Source organism: Vombatus ursinus, unplaced genomic scaffold, assembly GCF_900497805.2.
Source record: "Vombatus ursinus unplaced genomic scaffold, bare-nosed wombat genome assembly UNPS02014801.1, whole genome shotgun sequence".
Classification (NCBI taxonomy): domain Eukaryota; kingdom Metazoa; phylum Chordata; class Mammalia; order Diprotodontia; family Vombatidae; genus Vombatus; species Vombatus ursinus.
In genome coordinates, this window is record NW_020954579.1 from 12,155,735 (window position 1) to 12,171,907 (window position 16,173).

Below are 16,173 nucleotides of genomic sequence, written 5' to 3' on the forward strand. Positions count from 1 at the left end.
AGAATATTTTGCATACTTTAAAACACTCCATGATGGTAGGTTAATAGTTTTATATGTTCTGAATAATAACAGTAGCTTACATTTATGTAGCACTTACTATGTGTATCATTTGTAAAAGGAAGCAGTCTGGCTGCTACTTAAGAATCAATTAAGTATTGAGACTGAGCTCTAACTTACTGTGTTATTCTAATGCAAAATACTACCCTCTATAGTAAACCTTGGAGCAATCAAATGGAAACCGTACTGACCTATCACATGGGAAGGTCACAGGAACTATTAATTTAAAAATACCAAGCTGTTTTCTGCATTTCCTCCCCCCCCTTGAAGTTTTCATTACATTGAGTGTACCCTAGCTCCCAAATTCTTAACAACTTGACTCATTATAGAGCAGGCCCATTGGCTCTCCACATCTGAGGCAACTGATAAACTACCCATATAGCCTCCCTTCTGCCCCAAACCCAATCATATGGTTAGAGAAAATAGGAATTACTTCCTCTGCCAGTTTCACAAGGCATCAGATATTATTTTGGAACCAGTGTCCATAGGTCATTCCCTATAAGTTCTAAGACAATATTTGTTATGCATCTGGCAACTTTACCAAGCACCCATTGTCTATTTTACCTTTATTCTTTTCCAGGTGCACATACAATAGCCATATCTATTCCTATTTTTAATCATTTTAACATTTTTAAACAAACAAATTCTAAAAATAATTAGGTGATTTTTCTTCACCTATTCAAGGTTGACAAAGGCTTTTCCAATGCAGATATTTGTCTTAATAGTAACTCAAATTTGTGTATCACTTTAATGTTTATAAATTGCATGCTATAGACTAATATTATAAGATATTTTCCAACTTTCTATATTCTGATTGGATTATTTTACCTTGGCAGCTACCAGCTCTGCCCACTTGGAAGACCTTGCTTACCTGGATGAACAAAGGCATACGCCGTTGCGAACTTCTCTCCGAATGCCAAGGCAGAGCATGGGTGGTGTTCGTACACAGCAGGACTTGAGAGGTAAGAAGGACCAGAAGAGCCCAGGGAAAAAGGAAATGGGCAGCAAGAACCAGGTGGTTTGTATCATAATCCCATGCTTAATATAGTATGCTAGGAGACAAGATGATTTATCTTAACCTGGAATCTGTTCCTTTAATCTCTATCCTAGAGAACAAAGATAACCATAAAACTAGTACACTAAATGTCAATGCATAAAACTGCACAATTTCCAACTGGCAGGAAAACTGAGTTCTCCAAATACTATAAAAGAAGATGAAGGAGCTATATCTGGTGCAGAAGAAAGATGTGATGTCAGAAGACCTAGTGTCAAATCCTAGCCCTTCCACTTATTGTTTGTATAACCTCAGTTAAGTCATTTAACTTTGGGCCTCAATTTCCTAATCTGTAAAATAAGTGGTTTAGGTGCCTTCTGATTGAAAATGTATGATCCTATGATCTTATATGATAAATGGGGAAAATATCCTTCCTAGGATGCTGGGTTTCACAAGTAATTATTGACAAATTTAAAGCTTTATCACATTACAAATATACTTAGTTTTAAATCAATTAAGCCACAAACATTTATTTATTTATTTATTTGTTTGTTTATTTATTTATTTATTTTTAGGCAGTTGGAGCTAAGTGACTTGCCCAGGGTCACACAGCTAGTCAGTGTCAAGTGTTTGGTCTGAAGTCAAATTTGAACTCAGGTCCTCTTGACTTCAGGGCCAGTGCTCTATCCACTGCACCACCTAGCTGCCCCACCACAAACATTTATTAAACTTTTATCTCATATATAACCCCAGGCACAGAGCTAAACATTGGGGATATAAAGAAAACAGTGAAAAACAGTCCCTGCCTTCAAAGGGCTTACATTCTAATAGGAAAGATAACATGTACATAAAAAGATATATACAAGAAACATAATAAATGGAAGATAGTTGTAAAAAGGAAGGCATTAGTAACTGGGGGGACAGGGAGAGGCCTCCTGCAGAAGGTGGTGCTTGTGCTGAATATTGAAAGTGAGGGATTCCAAAAGGCACAGTAAGGAAAGGATGGCATTCCAGGAGTGGATGACAGCCATTGCAAAGACATGGAGACGGGAGATGGTATCATTGTGAGGAACAGCAAAGAGGCCAATGTAGTTGCATCAGAGGGGAAGTAATGTGTAAAAGATTAGAAAGGTAGGAAGGGGCTAGGTTTTGAAAAGCTTGAAATGACAAACAGAAAAGTTTATATTTGATCCTAAAGGTAATAGAGAGCCACAAGAGTTTATGGGGTTGGAGGATAATATGGTTAGACACATGCTTTAGGAAAATCACTTAGATAGCTGTGTGGAGGATGGATGGGAGTGGGGAAAGATTTAACCAGGGAGAACAAATAAAATGCTATATGTAGGCTAGAGGTGTTAAAAGCCTAACCTAGGAAAGTGGTCCTGTGAGTGAAAAGAACGCAGCATTGTGTAGTTGTGTAGCCTTAGGTGATCAGTCAACAAGTATTTATTTGTTAAGTGCCTGCTTTGTGCTAGACACTGAAGTAGGTGATGGGGGAATAAAAGACAAAAATAAAATAATGTCTCCCTCAAGGAGTTTACATTCTGTTAGGGGAGAAAACATGTACACATATTCATTTCAATTCAGTGAACACTTATTAAACACCTACTGTGGGCCAGGCACTATGCTAAGCACCAGGGGATACAAATAAGAAAAAGAAAGACAGTCTTACCCTCAAGGAGCTTATAGTCTAAAGGGAGAAGACAAAGATGGAAGGGGGTTGGGGGGGATACCAGGAGTACCTGGAGTGGGGGTGTCATGTTCTGTGGAGTTCATACCAAGCAGAGCTGCTAATGAAAAATGGAGTTAAGTGGAAAGCCCAGAACCCAATACTCTATAAAGTTTTGGGAAGAGTTTAATGAACCATCTTCCAGCGCTTCAGTCAGAAAGGAAAGGAGGCTAAGGAAGTTAGGAAGGTTTTAAGTATCTAAGGCTGAGTTAAACAGCATTATGAGCAAATTTCAAGTGATCAGCTTTTAGTGGAAGGGACATCTTGTTCCATGGTGTTCAGACTACATATAAGTAGATAGAAAATATATCTGTTTAGGCTTTAACAGTTTACCTTCCCAAGGCTCAGTCTGGTCATTTGTAAAATGTGGAGGTTGGACCAAGTAACTTTTTAGGTTTCTCCTAACTCTTCAGCTAAGATCCCGTGAAAAAAGTGGGAGGTAATTGCAGTGTAGAAAGCAAAGGAGGAGGCAATTAACAACTTGGAGGTTCAGGGAAGGCCTCTTGTAAGAGGTAGATCTTGAATTGACCTCTGAAGGAAGTTAGCAATTCTAAGATGCAAAAGATAAGAAAGGAGGGAGTATATTCCAGGCCTGGGGGAAAATATTGCAAAGGCATGAAGGCAGGCAATAGAATGTGGTGTGTGAGTCACAACTGTATGTAGGTAAATTTGGCTAGATTATAAAGTGTGGGAAAAGGAGGACTTTGTAATAAGGCTTTGTAAAGATGGGCTGAAATCAGATGGTAAAGGATTTTGAATGCCAAACAGAAGTGTTTGTATTTCATCCTAGAAGCAATAAGGAACTACTGGAGCTGTTTCAGGAGTGAATGGTAAGGCCTGTGGTTTAAGAGTATCGTTTTGGTGACTGTACAGAAAATAGACTAGAGAGAGTATCATTTTGGTGACTGTACAGAAAATAGACTAGAGAGGAAGAGACAGAGAATGAGCTCTATGTTGATTATATTGGATTTGAGATGAGATGCCTACAAGACTTCTGATTCAGAACTTTTCAGGAACTTAGTTTCCTCATCTATAAAATGAGCCATTCTGACTAGATAATCTCTAAGCTGTCTTCCACCTTCAACTATTATAATGCCATGACCCTGTTTTCATCATCTGGTTCTCATTATGTATGACCTGTTGCCCCTTATTCTCATCTTGATAAAGATTTTTAGATAAAGTGAACTTAGTAATTTATGTAAGTCCATATTACTACAGCTAAAAAAAGACCCATGAAAAGAGAATCAGAAATGAATGTTGTCTAGCTAGAAATCATCAAAATGTTACTTCAGTGATAGCTGGACTGGCCACATTCATACCCTAAATGAAATTGGTTAAGAAGTCAAATATGCAAAGAAGGCAGAGAGCCAAGATGGCAGAGTAAAGGCAGGGCCTCACCTGATCCCTTCCAGGTTTCCCTACAATCAACTTAAAAATGATGCTTCAAAATGAATTCTGAAGCAGCAGAACCAACAAAGGGATGAGGTGAAACAGCTTTCTAGCCCAAGACAACTTAGAAGGTTGGCAGGAAAAGTCTGTAACACTGAGTGAGAATGGAGTGCAGTCTTGCACAGGCTATGCCCTAACAAGCCAACAGCAAGCATTGAATTGGCAGCTGTGGCTTCCAGAGCTTTCTGCCCACAGACAGTAAGGGGGTTGGACAACTGGTCAGAAGAAGATTACAGGCACTGAACTAGGTGCCGCTTTTATTCCCCCAGCACCTAGTTCAGTGCCTTTGTTGGCACTGGGTACAGGACTCATATGTGGTTCAAGGTTGCAGTCACAAGGTGAGAAGGAGCACTGGTACAGTAGAGCATGCAGGGACCCTGGTCACAATTCCAGGGTGGAGAAGAGTGCCTGTGGTCACTCATAGATGAGCACAGGCCAGGAGAGCAGTGAACACACCTCTCTTTAGATCAGGGATGGGGAGCCTGTGGCCTTAAGGCCACATGTGGCCCTCTAGGTCCTCAAGTTTGGCCCTTTAACTGAATCCAAACTTCACAGAACAGTCAAAGGGCCACACTTGAGGACCTAGAGTGCCACATATGGCCTTAAGGCTGCAAATTCCCCACCCCTGCCTTAAATCATGCTATCTTGGGAAACTGAAAACTTACAGACCCCCAGAAATAGCTCTGAAAACAGCAACACAAAAAACCTGATGGCTTAGGACAGTACCCCCTCCATCCTGGGAGTAGAGCTCAACCTTAACATAAAGTTAAAAGTCAAGAAACAGGGTGGAGGGGCAGCTAGGTGGCTCAATGGATAGAGCACCGGCCCTGAAGTCAGGAGGACCTGAGTTCAAATCCGGCCTCCGACCAAACATTTAACACTTGGCTGTGTGACCCCGGGCAAGTCACTTAACCCCAATTGCCTAAAAATAAAAAAAATTAAAAAAAGAAAGAAAGAAGCAGGGTGGAAAAATGAGCAAACCAAAAAAGAACTTGACCATAGAAAGATACTATAGTGATAGATAGGGAAGGTCAAAACACAAACTCAGAAGGCAACAAAGTCAAAACAGCTACATTCAGAACCTCAAAGAAAAATGTGAATTGATCTCAGGCTCAAAAATAATTCCTGCAAGTACTCAAATAAGAGACATAGAGAAAAAAATGAGAAAAGAAATGACAGTGATGCAAGAAAATCATGAAAAAAAGAGTCAAAGAAGGCATACAAACAAAATACTAAAGAAAACAATGCCTTAAAAAACAGAATAGGGAAATGGTAAAAGAAGCTCAGAAATCCACTGAAGAAAACTCCTTAAAAAGCAGAATTAGCCACATGGAAAAAAGAGGTACAAAAATTCACTGAAGAGCTCCTTAGAAAGAAGAATTGTTCAAATGGAAAAAGAGGTACAAAATCTCCCTGAAAAAAATAGTTCCTTAAAAATTAGAATTGGGCAAGTGGAAGCTAATGACTCCATGAGACATCAAGATATAATAAAGAATTGGAAATTGAGGGGATGTCTACATGAAAGCCCTTTAAATACTTGAAGTTAGCTATCATGTTTCTCTGAGTCTTTTCTTCAGATTAAAACATCCACATTTCTTTCAACCATTCCTCATATACTGGGGACTCAAGGCCCTTCAGAATCCTGGTTCCATTCCTCTGGACACTTTCCAGTTCAGCCTCAGCAATGTCCTTTCTAAACTGTGGCACTCAGAACTGGACAAAATGTTCCATATGTGACCTGGAAGCTCTGCCTTCTTTACTGTAGCCCAAGATTGCATTTGACTTTTTTGCTGCCATATCACATTGTTGATGTACGTTGACTTTGCAGTCCACTAAAATTCCCAGATCATCTTCAAACTAACTAATATCTAACCATGCTATCTAACTATTTTGTACCTAGAAAGAAGACTTTTTTGTGTGTGTGTAAGAGCAAAACTGTGCTATGATCTCCATTAAATTTCATCTTAGATTCATCCCAATGGTCTATCCTGTCAAGATCTTTTTAGATCCTGATATTGTTGCCCACTGTTAATTACTCCTGTGAATTTTGTACCATCTTAATATTTGATAAGGATGCTACCCTATGCTTTTATGCAAATAATTGATGGAATGTTAAATATCACAAGGCGAAGCATAGATTCTTGTGACATTCCACTGTGAATACCTTTTTCCAAATTGTCATAAAATCTTTGAGTCTATCCATTCACAACCAGTTCCAAATCCATCTAATTGTGCTATCATCTACAACATATTTTCCTTTCCTTTCCACAAAAATAGCATGACAGGCTTCATCAAATGTTCTGTTACAATCTAGGTAAACTCTATAGCATTCTGCTGATGCTACGGTTTAGTAACCTTGTTGAAAAAGGAAATAATGTTGGTCTGGCTTGTTTTTCTTGCTAAAGCCAGGCTTTACTTTTCACAATCCACTGCTTCATTTTATAAATCTCCACTAACTATATCTTTAAGAATATGTTCTAGAACTTTGCCAGAAATTGAAATCAAGCTTCCTGGCCTATAGTGTACAGACTCTAATCTCTTCCCTTTCTTGAAAATCAGGACAACATATACCCTTCTCCAGTCCTGGGGCACCTCTTCACAATCTTTCAGATACTGCTGACAGTAGCCTAACAGTCACTTTCATTATATCACATCTTTCAGAACTCAAGGATGTAGTTCATTTAGGCCAAGTGGCTTGAATTCATCACAATAAGCTAGATTTTGTTTTGTCCTTTACAGTCCAAAGGTCATTCTTCTTGTCACAAAAAGACAGAAATAAAATCATTCTGAGTAGTTCTTTCTTTTCTGTTGTCAGTTATTGTACACATTAAGTAACAGTGCTGTACTTCTGTTTCAAGTGCTATACAGCAAATATCATTTGTTCAGTCATTTTTCAGTCTTGTCAGACTCTTTGTGACCCCCCACCTTTGAGGTTGTCTTGGCAAAAGTACTAGAGTGGTTTGCCATTTCCTTCTCCAGCTCACTTTACAGATGAGGAAACAGAGGCCTACAGGGTTAAGTGACTTGCCCAGGGTCACAAAGCTAGTAAATGTATGAGGTCAGATTTGAACTTAGGAAGTAAGTCTTCCTGACTCTAGCCCCAGCACTCTATCCACTGTACCACTTAGTTGGTCCACAACAAATATCATATCTGTTGTGTATATAGCATATAGCATAAAACCATATTGCAGTTCCAAAATCATTTAAGACTTAAACCACCAAATACCTAAGCTTTCTAGAAGCTGTTTACCTGAATAGTACATTACAAACTTTGGTGATTCCATCCATCTGTCTCAGAGAGGCTCCACTTGTTCATATTAGTCCTTATTACTAGAATTTACTGATTAATGGGATATGGTATTGCAAACTTCCTTCCAAATGTCTTCTTTCTTTAGGAGTTTCCCATCAAATGTTTAGATAAAGAGAACATCATTTAAGTATTGATGCATGAGAAAATGATTCTGTATACAATTAGCATTACAGAATTGGTATATTTTAATTCAAAGCTCTAGACTTAAAAAAAACTTCCTTTAGAAAGTAATATAGTATCATCTTAAATACTGTTCACAAGGGAATGATATTGTCTTGTAATAGAGTTCAAAATGCATTAACAAGCAGAAAAAACATACTTGGCAGTCAGAATTTCTGTATATTTTTGCTGGTCTGCTTGCCAAGCCTTCATAATCTGTGATTTTATCCTAAATATTTAGCATTATTGTAGAAACAGAATAAAATTATTTTCCTGGCATGCTTTTTTTTAAGTGTCACATGGTACCCTTTCATTTAAACAGCCATACAAATTTCAGTTTCATGTCTTTCTCTACTTGTGATAAAGGTAATATGTCTTTTTTAGCTTTTAAGTAATAAAGTGATTGGAAGTCTTTTTTATTATAGGAGGTTGGGCTTATCTTCTGAGTTAAGCATTTACAAGGTATTACTTGAAACAGTGGACTTTGTTAGTCTGATGTAAGCTTTGATTTAGAATGAGCTTTGAATCAAATGCTAGCCTCCCAGTTTTCAGAATATAGTGAAGAGCTGGCACTGAATGATACATGCCCTCTGGAACCTCATTATGCACTGGGTGCTATTTGATAACCATGTAATATTTCTACCTGTAATGGTAGAGCATGGATGTATTTCTAGAGATTTATTTACTATCTTCTCAAATGAAAGCCTGTCTACCAAGAAATATTTATTAAAACACCAGACTCTGTAGAGAAGATATAACAGAAATTAACGATGAAGACCTTGCCTTCAAGAAGCCTGCACTCTAATTGCTCAGCATAAAGTGGGAAGAATTGAAACAGAAGCAGCAAGAAGTAGTTTGGAAATTGGTTTGGAAGTTATTAGTGAAAACATAGTTTGCATAGGATGCACATTTCACTTAATAATTCTCCCTAATGATAATTACTATAGTGCATTGTCCTCCACAATAGAAGGCTGTGGAGTTTAGACATTATTTGGACTCTTCCACAGAAAAGCATTAACAGTGCTTAAGTCCTAACGTCTGACTTCTTCTTCTTCTTTTTTTCTTCTTCTTTTTTTTTTTTTGGTTAGCGAGACAATTGGGATTAAGTGACTTGTCCAGGGTCACACAGCTAGTAAGTGTCAAGTGTCTGGTCTGAGACTGGATGTGAACTCAGGTCCTCCTGACTCCAGGGCCAGTGCTCTATCTACTGCGCCACCTAGCAGAAGTCTGACTTCTAAATGTTCATTCTTTATCATGACTTCCCAATCCAACTGCATTTCTGACAACTATTCTAGTGAATTAGATACTTGTGGTTAACTTCTGTAAAAGACAGTTATACTGATAAAATGATCATAGGAGGCTGACAACCGCTAGGTGCCACAGTAGATAGAGCACCAGTCTTGGAGTCAGGAGGACCTAATTCAGAACTAGCCTCAGACACTTACTAGCTGTGTGACCCTGAGCAAGTCACTTAACCCTGTTTGCCTCAGTTTCCTCATCTGTAAAATGAACTGGAGAGGGAAATGGCAAACCACTCCAGTACAACAAACAATAGCAAAATGTTTAAAAAAAACAAAATAGCTAGTAACTCTTATTTCACTGCAGTGTCCTCTTCCATCACCAAAGCCTGATGTCCACTGACAACTATTTATTAAAAGCAATGTTAGAAGGTTTTCAAATTGAATTTTAAATACTTATTTTGGACCCATATTTTTTCTAAATGTAAATATCCTTGTGCTGTAATGAGGTGATTAACTGATACAGAAGGTAGATATCCGCTAAAAAATATGCTACTCTGCAATCTAATCCAATCTCCTACCCTTCCTCTAAATAGATATAGTAGCATAGATATTATAAAGAAAGTGGGAACCTTTAGCAAAAGGCAGAGAGTAGGGATGCTGCCAAAGGAGAAAAAAAGGCAATTGGTACGTATAGTCAGTCTTAAGGAGTCTGTGGAAGGTGACCTAGAAGAATAGAACACCGTCCCTAAGTTCTTGTGTTAGAATGCTTAACCATTTGTTAATGAGTAATAATGAAACTTTCTTGTACTTTCTTAAACTCTCATCAAACTATAATGCTTTAAAGGAGCTATACATTTAATTAAACGATTAATTTTCACCATAATTCAATTTCCTTGAGACTTCATTTTGTTGTATACAGGTATAATTTTTGGTTAACTGTTTTAACACATTTCAGTTTGTGGGTATTGTGGGGAGGGTACTGATTAAGGGATATTGGCAGGCCCTAGCATAAAGTCAGCATAGCCAGGAGTCAACCTGACTCTTGTCAAGACTATGAATTTAATTTTTATATGACAAAACTAATGCTTATACCATTTCTGGAGACTTTTACTTGTCTTAATTGGTAACTCTCATTATGGAGATGAATGTGTGCCATGGGGTTCAATCATAGATTTTGATTAGGGTATTTATTCATCTTGAACACCATCTGGGTGATTTTCAGATGTATAAGATGATCTTATACTTGTCACCTATGATCCTCCCCCCACCCCCAAGGACTTTAGGTTCACATAGACCTGGGCCTAGTCCTGGGAGCATGATCCCCACCCCTCCCCTCAAAAAAAAGTCTTATTTTCTCTCTTTGGCTTATTGCCCCACTTGGAGTTAATCCAAAATAGAGCTTAGGTATGGCTTATGTCTGGTTTCCCCAACAGTGGGTAACAGTGTCTTTACCATCTGCACAAGCACTCCAAGTACAACATGGTAATTTGGTATAGAATAGCCTTTATTTTACATACCACAGAAAATAAATGACATAAAAAACCTCACAGGATCCTATGAACAATTTTGTTGTAGTTGTTTGATCATTTTCATGACTCCATTTAGAGTTTTCTTGGCATGGATACTAGAGTGGTTTGCCATTTCCTTCTCCAGTTCCTCTTACAGATGAGGAGTTGAGGCAAACAGGGTTAAGTGACTTGCCCAGGTTCACACAGCTAGTAAATGTCTCAGGTTGGATTTGAACTCCCTGACTCCAGGCCAGCACTCTATCCACTGCTCCACATAGCTGCTCCCCTAGGAGCAGTACAGGAAGTTAAAACACTCATGCAGTCCATAAGACTTTTTAGATTCCTCCCAGAAGTTAAAGATACTTTGAAGGACTGCTGAACAGATACTCCTAATTCACTTTGGACCCACACCATCCAAGCAACTCACAGCAGTAATGGGACTGGCAACATCCAAATTTCATAATCCACCATGACATTCCTTTAGCCCTTCAGCTGCAAGGCAGTCCTCTGCTGAGAATCTAATCTTGAGAAGCAGCTGTTGATGAATCTTCTTCCCCAAACTCAAAAACATAAAAATATTTTGGTAACTTTTCATTTTTATGAAAAGACCATGAAACTCTACTCTCTGACTTATTCTCAAAAAAGAAAACAAAAAGTCCAAAAAAGACATCTAGGAACTGCTCTCTCAGGCCTGCCTGGGCAAGCACAGACCTTATCTATATGCTTCTTCTGAAAGTTACCCTTTTCTGGTTGGAGTGAGGGAGGGAGAAGGGAGCATCATATAGTAGAAAGAATGTTGGATTTAGAGTTACAGAATATGGCCTCAATTGTGTTTCTGCCACTTATTATCTGTGTGACCTTGGGCAAGTCTCTTAGCCTCTCTGAGCCTGTTTCTTTTTTTGTAAACTGAAAAATTTGGACTGGCTCTAAATCGTTGATCCTCTACCTGCCTCCCAACCACCACCACTTTGCTGCATTCTAGTCTGTAACTCAAAGGGAGAGGAAGCACAGGAAAAGAAAGAAGAAAGGGGGAAGGTGAGGGATGGAGCAAGACATTTTATAGCTCATTTATATTAATCACTGAGGAGGTAAGATAGGATACAACAGAGCCAGGATTCAAATCCATTACACACAACTCCAAATTCGGAGTTCTTTCCACTGAACAACCGTCTCTCCTGGTTTTCTTAAAGAACAACATTATCTGATACACTGTGTCTCTTGATCTACAAACTAAAGCAGTAGCAAACTCACAGCATCTCTCCCAAGAAAACCAATACTTGAAAATAGGATAATGAGGAGAGTGATTCCAAGTGTCAGAGAACTTCCTGGAAAAGCCCTTGTACCTTGGGAAAACAGAAGTTCATTAAATCATATAATCCTCTCACAGGCTACTTACTGCCCCTTTGGATTAGGTAGCAAAATAGTTAAAGGAAGACTCCAGAGTTATGTGAAAGAGTCCCATCATGACATCCACGTTGTTCAGATAATAGATGACTAAAAATCGTGTTTTAAGTTCAGAAGAGTAATTAACAAACCTTTTGGTAGTTTGATCCAAATTAAAGATGAAGAGAAATAGCTTTAGAAGTATCTTTTTTATCATTATTTTCTCATTTCTTTTAGTCAAAAGTGGTTTAATATGTTAAGATAACCATAGTATTTACCAAGAAATGACATAACCATTTTGAGAAGCACTTGTTAAATGACTTATTTTCACAAGAGTAAAAGAAAAAGATTTAAGCTATTTATCTCTGTGAAAGAATTTCCTAGAATACTGGCAAAAGTAAACACACACACACACAGAATCTGACATATAAGACCTCAGTCCCAAGATAGATCAATTAGAGATTTAATGAGTAGTCATTAATGGTTTTTTGTCAATCTAGAAGATCTCCATTGGGTTGTCTTAGGGATTTGTACTTGGCTCTGTGATCTTTAATATTCTTAATAATAATTTGGAAAATGGCAAAAATAGTATTCTTATCAGATTTACAGATGACATAGAGTTGTCAGGGATAGTTAACACACTGAATGAAAATCAGGACTCAAAAAGATTCTGATGATTGGGCTGAATTTAGGATAAAATGCAATAGGGATTAAAGTAAAGTCTTTCATTTGGGTTCAAAAAAATCTGCTTCACAAGTACAAGATGGGAAACACATGGTTAAACAGCAATCTGTCTGAAAAAGATATGGGAGTGTTACTGGATTGGAGGTTCAATATGAGTCAACAATATGATGTGGCAGCCAAAAAGTGTAATACAGTCTAATTCAAAGATGAATACCTTCCAAAAATAATAGGGATGTGATAAATCCATGGTACTCTGCCTTGGTCAGGCCACATCTGGATATTTTCCTCAATTCCTACCCTGAATTGAATTATTCAATACCCTGCAAGGTAGGCAGCTAGGTGAAATAGTAGATAGAGTCCTGGATCTGAAGTCAGGAATATCTGACTTCGTTATCAGGCCTCAGACACTTATTAGCTATGTGACCTTGGGCAAGTTACTTAATTTTATTTAATCAATTATAATATGGAAATAATAATAATAGAATCTACCTCCAGGGTTGTTGTGAGAATCAAATGAGATAATATTGGTAAAGTGCCTGATGCATAGTAGATGCTGTATAAATGCTAGTCAGAGATCTCATCATTTCCCTTCCAGCGCTCATTTTGGATTTCTTTGGCTTCTTTACCATACCTCCACCCCAATTACCTCCTGTCTTTTGTAGCTAACGGCTGACTTGAAAAGGTCTTAATGTTCTGTGGTACAAACTATGTAGCCTCTGAATGTAGCCTCTGAAATCTGTGTCCAAAGGTGAGAACTTGGTGAGAACTTTCAATTCACAAATAATAGAAAGTGAAGCAACAGAAAACATACTTAGAAAAGAACTGAGCAGTTCCCTCCCAATGAATTTAGCTACACAAACAGCCACATAGGATGACTTTTCAGCTTGGCCAAAGAGAGCATGGGGGTATGGTGGTGGTGGTGGTAGTTGTATCATTTCAGTCGTGTCCAACTCTCTGTGACCCTTTTTGTGGTTTTCTTGGCAAAGATCCTAGAATGGTTCACTATTTCCTTCTCTCATTTGACAGATGAGGAAACTGAGGCAAACAGTTAAGTGACTTGCCAAGGATCACACAGCTAGTAAGTGACTGAGACCAGATTTGAACTCAGGAAGATGAGTCTTCCTAACTCCAGGCCTGGCCCCCTAGTTTCCAAGGGAGCACATAGGAGGTGTGTTTGGCTAAAGGGAGCTACAGAGCGTATGTTCTCTAAGATGAGAACAAAAACTAAAGTCCAATATGACTGATAGGGAGGACGCAGTAGATGACTTTGAAGAGGAGTGTGAAATAGATAGGTCATATCAGTATATTGAATATATTCAACAGTATGGAAGGGGGGAAAGAGGAGGCTGCTACAATCAAGGTAGACTAAGACCTAGCTTTAGTGTTTAGTAGTGGACATAAAGAGAGTGGATATATGCTAGTATTTTGTGTTTTAATTAGCTCCACAATTTGTGGAAGAAGAAACATCAGGAATTGGCAACAGATAGCAGTGGGTTAGGAGGGTGAAAAGGGGACCCACAATGTGGCACCAAGATTTTCTGAGACGGAGAGAATGACATCACAAACAAATTTTAAAATGAAAGAGAAGGTCTTAAACACATTTGGTGGGGTGGAGGGGGGGGCGGAACAAAGATCATCTCTAACATTTGAATTGTCTGAGATACCCTCATGTCAATAACTAGGAAAATATGACAAGAAAGGAGAATGCTTGGGCCAAAAAGGTAGATTTATGGGATATCTATTTTGATAGTTGTGGCACATGAATAAAGAGCTCTATGCCCTTAAAGGAAGAAATAGACTCAAAATACATTCTGCATTCGAATTACACATTTCATTCAACAATTGCAAAATGGTAATATATAGAACTGTATGCACAGATGTCCTAGTATCAGGTTTAGAGCTGATAGGAACCCTGGAGGTGATCTAGTACAACCCCTTCATATAATATATTAGTTCAGAAAAGTGAGTCCCAGAGAGATTGTTACTGTCCCAAGAGTGACAAATTTAGGATCTGAATCTAGGTCTCTACTGCTTTTTCCACTGTACTCTACATCATCAACCTCATTGACTATTATAGTACAAGTGTGATGCCTCAGCAATTATCAAGAGCATTTTGGATCAAAAAGTAGACATCCTATTTCTTAGCAAAAGCCCTGCGGGTTGTAGAGACTTTGTGAAATGGGCCCCCTCATCTGGAAATGTCCCCAACCTGGAGATTTCCTTCAAACCATAGACCTGTTTTCATAAATCCCATTAGTTAACAACAACTGAGTCATAATACTGGGGAAAGTGAAGCAAGGAAGGTTTCTGTGAGAGAACTATAATTAGGACAGCAGAACTTAGGTCATTTCTCTATGCTTCATATCCAATGTTCTTTCTACTATATCACATTGTTAATTATATGCCAGTATACTATAGATAAAAATTCCAGTACAAGACTCATTTTCTATACTGTTTTCAAAAGTATGGTAAGTCACATGGGAGTACTTTAGAATCTGTACTGAGGCAGTCTGGTGTAGCTAATAGAGACCTGGCTATGCAGTCATTACCTCTTGAGATTCAAGTTTGACATGCTTCCTATGTGACCGTGGACAAATCACTTAACTTCTTGATGCTTCTAAGAAACTCTTGACACTTGCAGAGCAAATGCAGTTCTGCATTGACAGATGAAGTTTCCTGACCAAGAGTTTCTTATCCCAGTGAAACCAAAAGTCTATCCCACTTCTACCCACTCCCATGCCTGGTGACTTTGCACAGCCCTCCCTCACTTAAATCCAGTTCACTTGCATGTCATGGCATCACCTCTGTGGTGTCATGATCCTCTTGGAGAATGAAAGACAAACAGCAACAACAGCCCATGTTACACCTAAATAAATGAATCAATAAAAGAATCCATTAGACATTAGTGTAAAATTGAAATAAAATGGAGTTGTTTGTATGTTTGTGACTCTAATAAGGGAGAAGTGCTAAATGAGTTACTAGTTGCTTCTTAAATGTTGATTATCTGGCCTGCTAGTTATTAAGACAGGTCTCTTCTTCTAAGAGCCCTTTCTAATGCCTTCTGCATTAATCAGTTAAGGTCTGAGGTGTATCCAATGAGATGTTTTCTTTCTTCTTTACCTGTAACAGTGGTTATGTTGTCATTTTTTCCTGTTCCACCTTTTCACTTAAAAGACTGAGAAGCTATTATGAGCAGATAGGTTGGTGGAAGTTAGAAGGCAATTTGGCTCGTCAGATCTGTATAGTAAAGACTAGTGGGGAGACAAATGGAAGTATGTTTGCTTAGGGCTTCAGTAGATCCCTCAGTTTTGCCTACAGTCAGCAGTTAGATGTCTGTACCAGCTCTGCTTTAGGATTCAAAACTAAATTCAGCAGAAAAATCTTTATTATCAGAATTGAGGGAAAACTATTAAGTCTTTTTACATTTATAAATTCATAAATTTATAAATTTTAAAGCTATGATCAAAATAATAAGTCAAATTGCACATTTTCCCCATGTTTATCAAAACCCCTAGAGGTCTAATTTGAAAGTTGAGAGGCCAAGATAGAGCAATAATTGAGACCCTTAGCACACTGGAAACTAGTTGACATGACAGAGAAAAAGCAACACCAATGGCCTTTGCAAAGGGATCACATTGCACTAATCTACCCTCAGCTAC

General features: G+C 38.3%; 1 protein-coding gene across 8 annotated transcripts in view; it reads left to right on the plus strand.

The window, feature by feature from the left end:
• The window catches only part of TANC2 (tetratricopeptide repeat, ankyrin repeat and coiled-coil containing 2), a 519,058-nt gene that overhangs the window by 388,473 nt on the left and 114,412 nt on the right, over nucleotides 1-16,173 (plus strand). For all 8 annotated transcript variants that reach the window (XM_027872925.1, XM_027872927.1, XM_027872928.1 and 5 more), the window contains one exon: nucleotides 894-1,019. In XM_027872925.1, coding sequence (XP_027728726.1) covers nucleotides 894-1,019 — 126 coding nt within the window. The remainder of the gene's footprint in view (nucleotides 1-893; nucleotides 1,020-16,173) is intronic.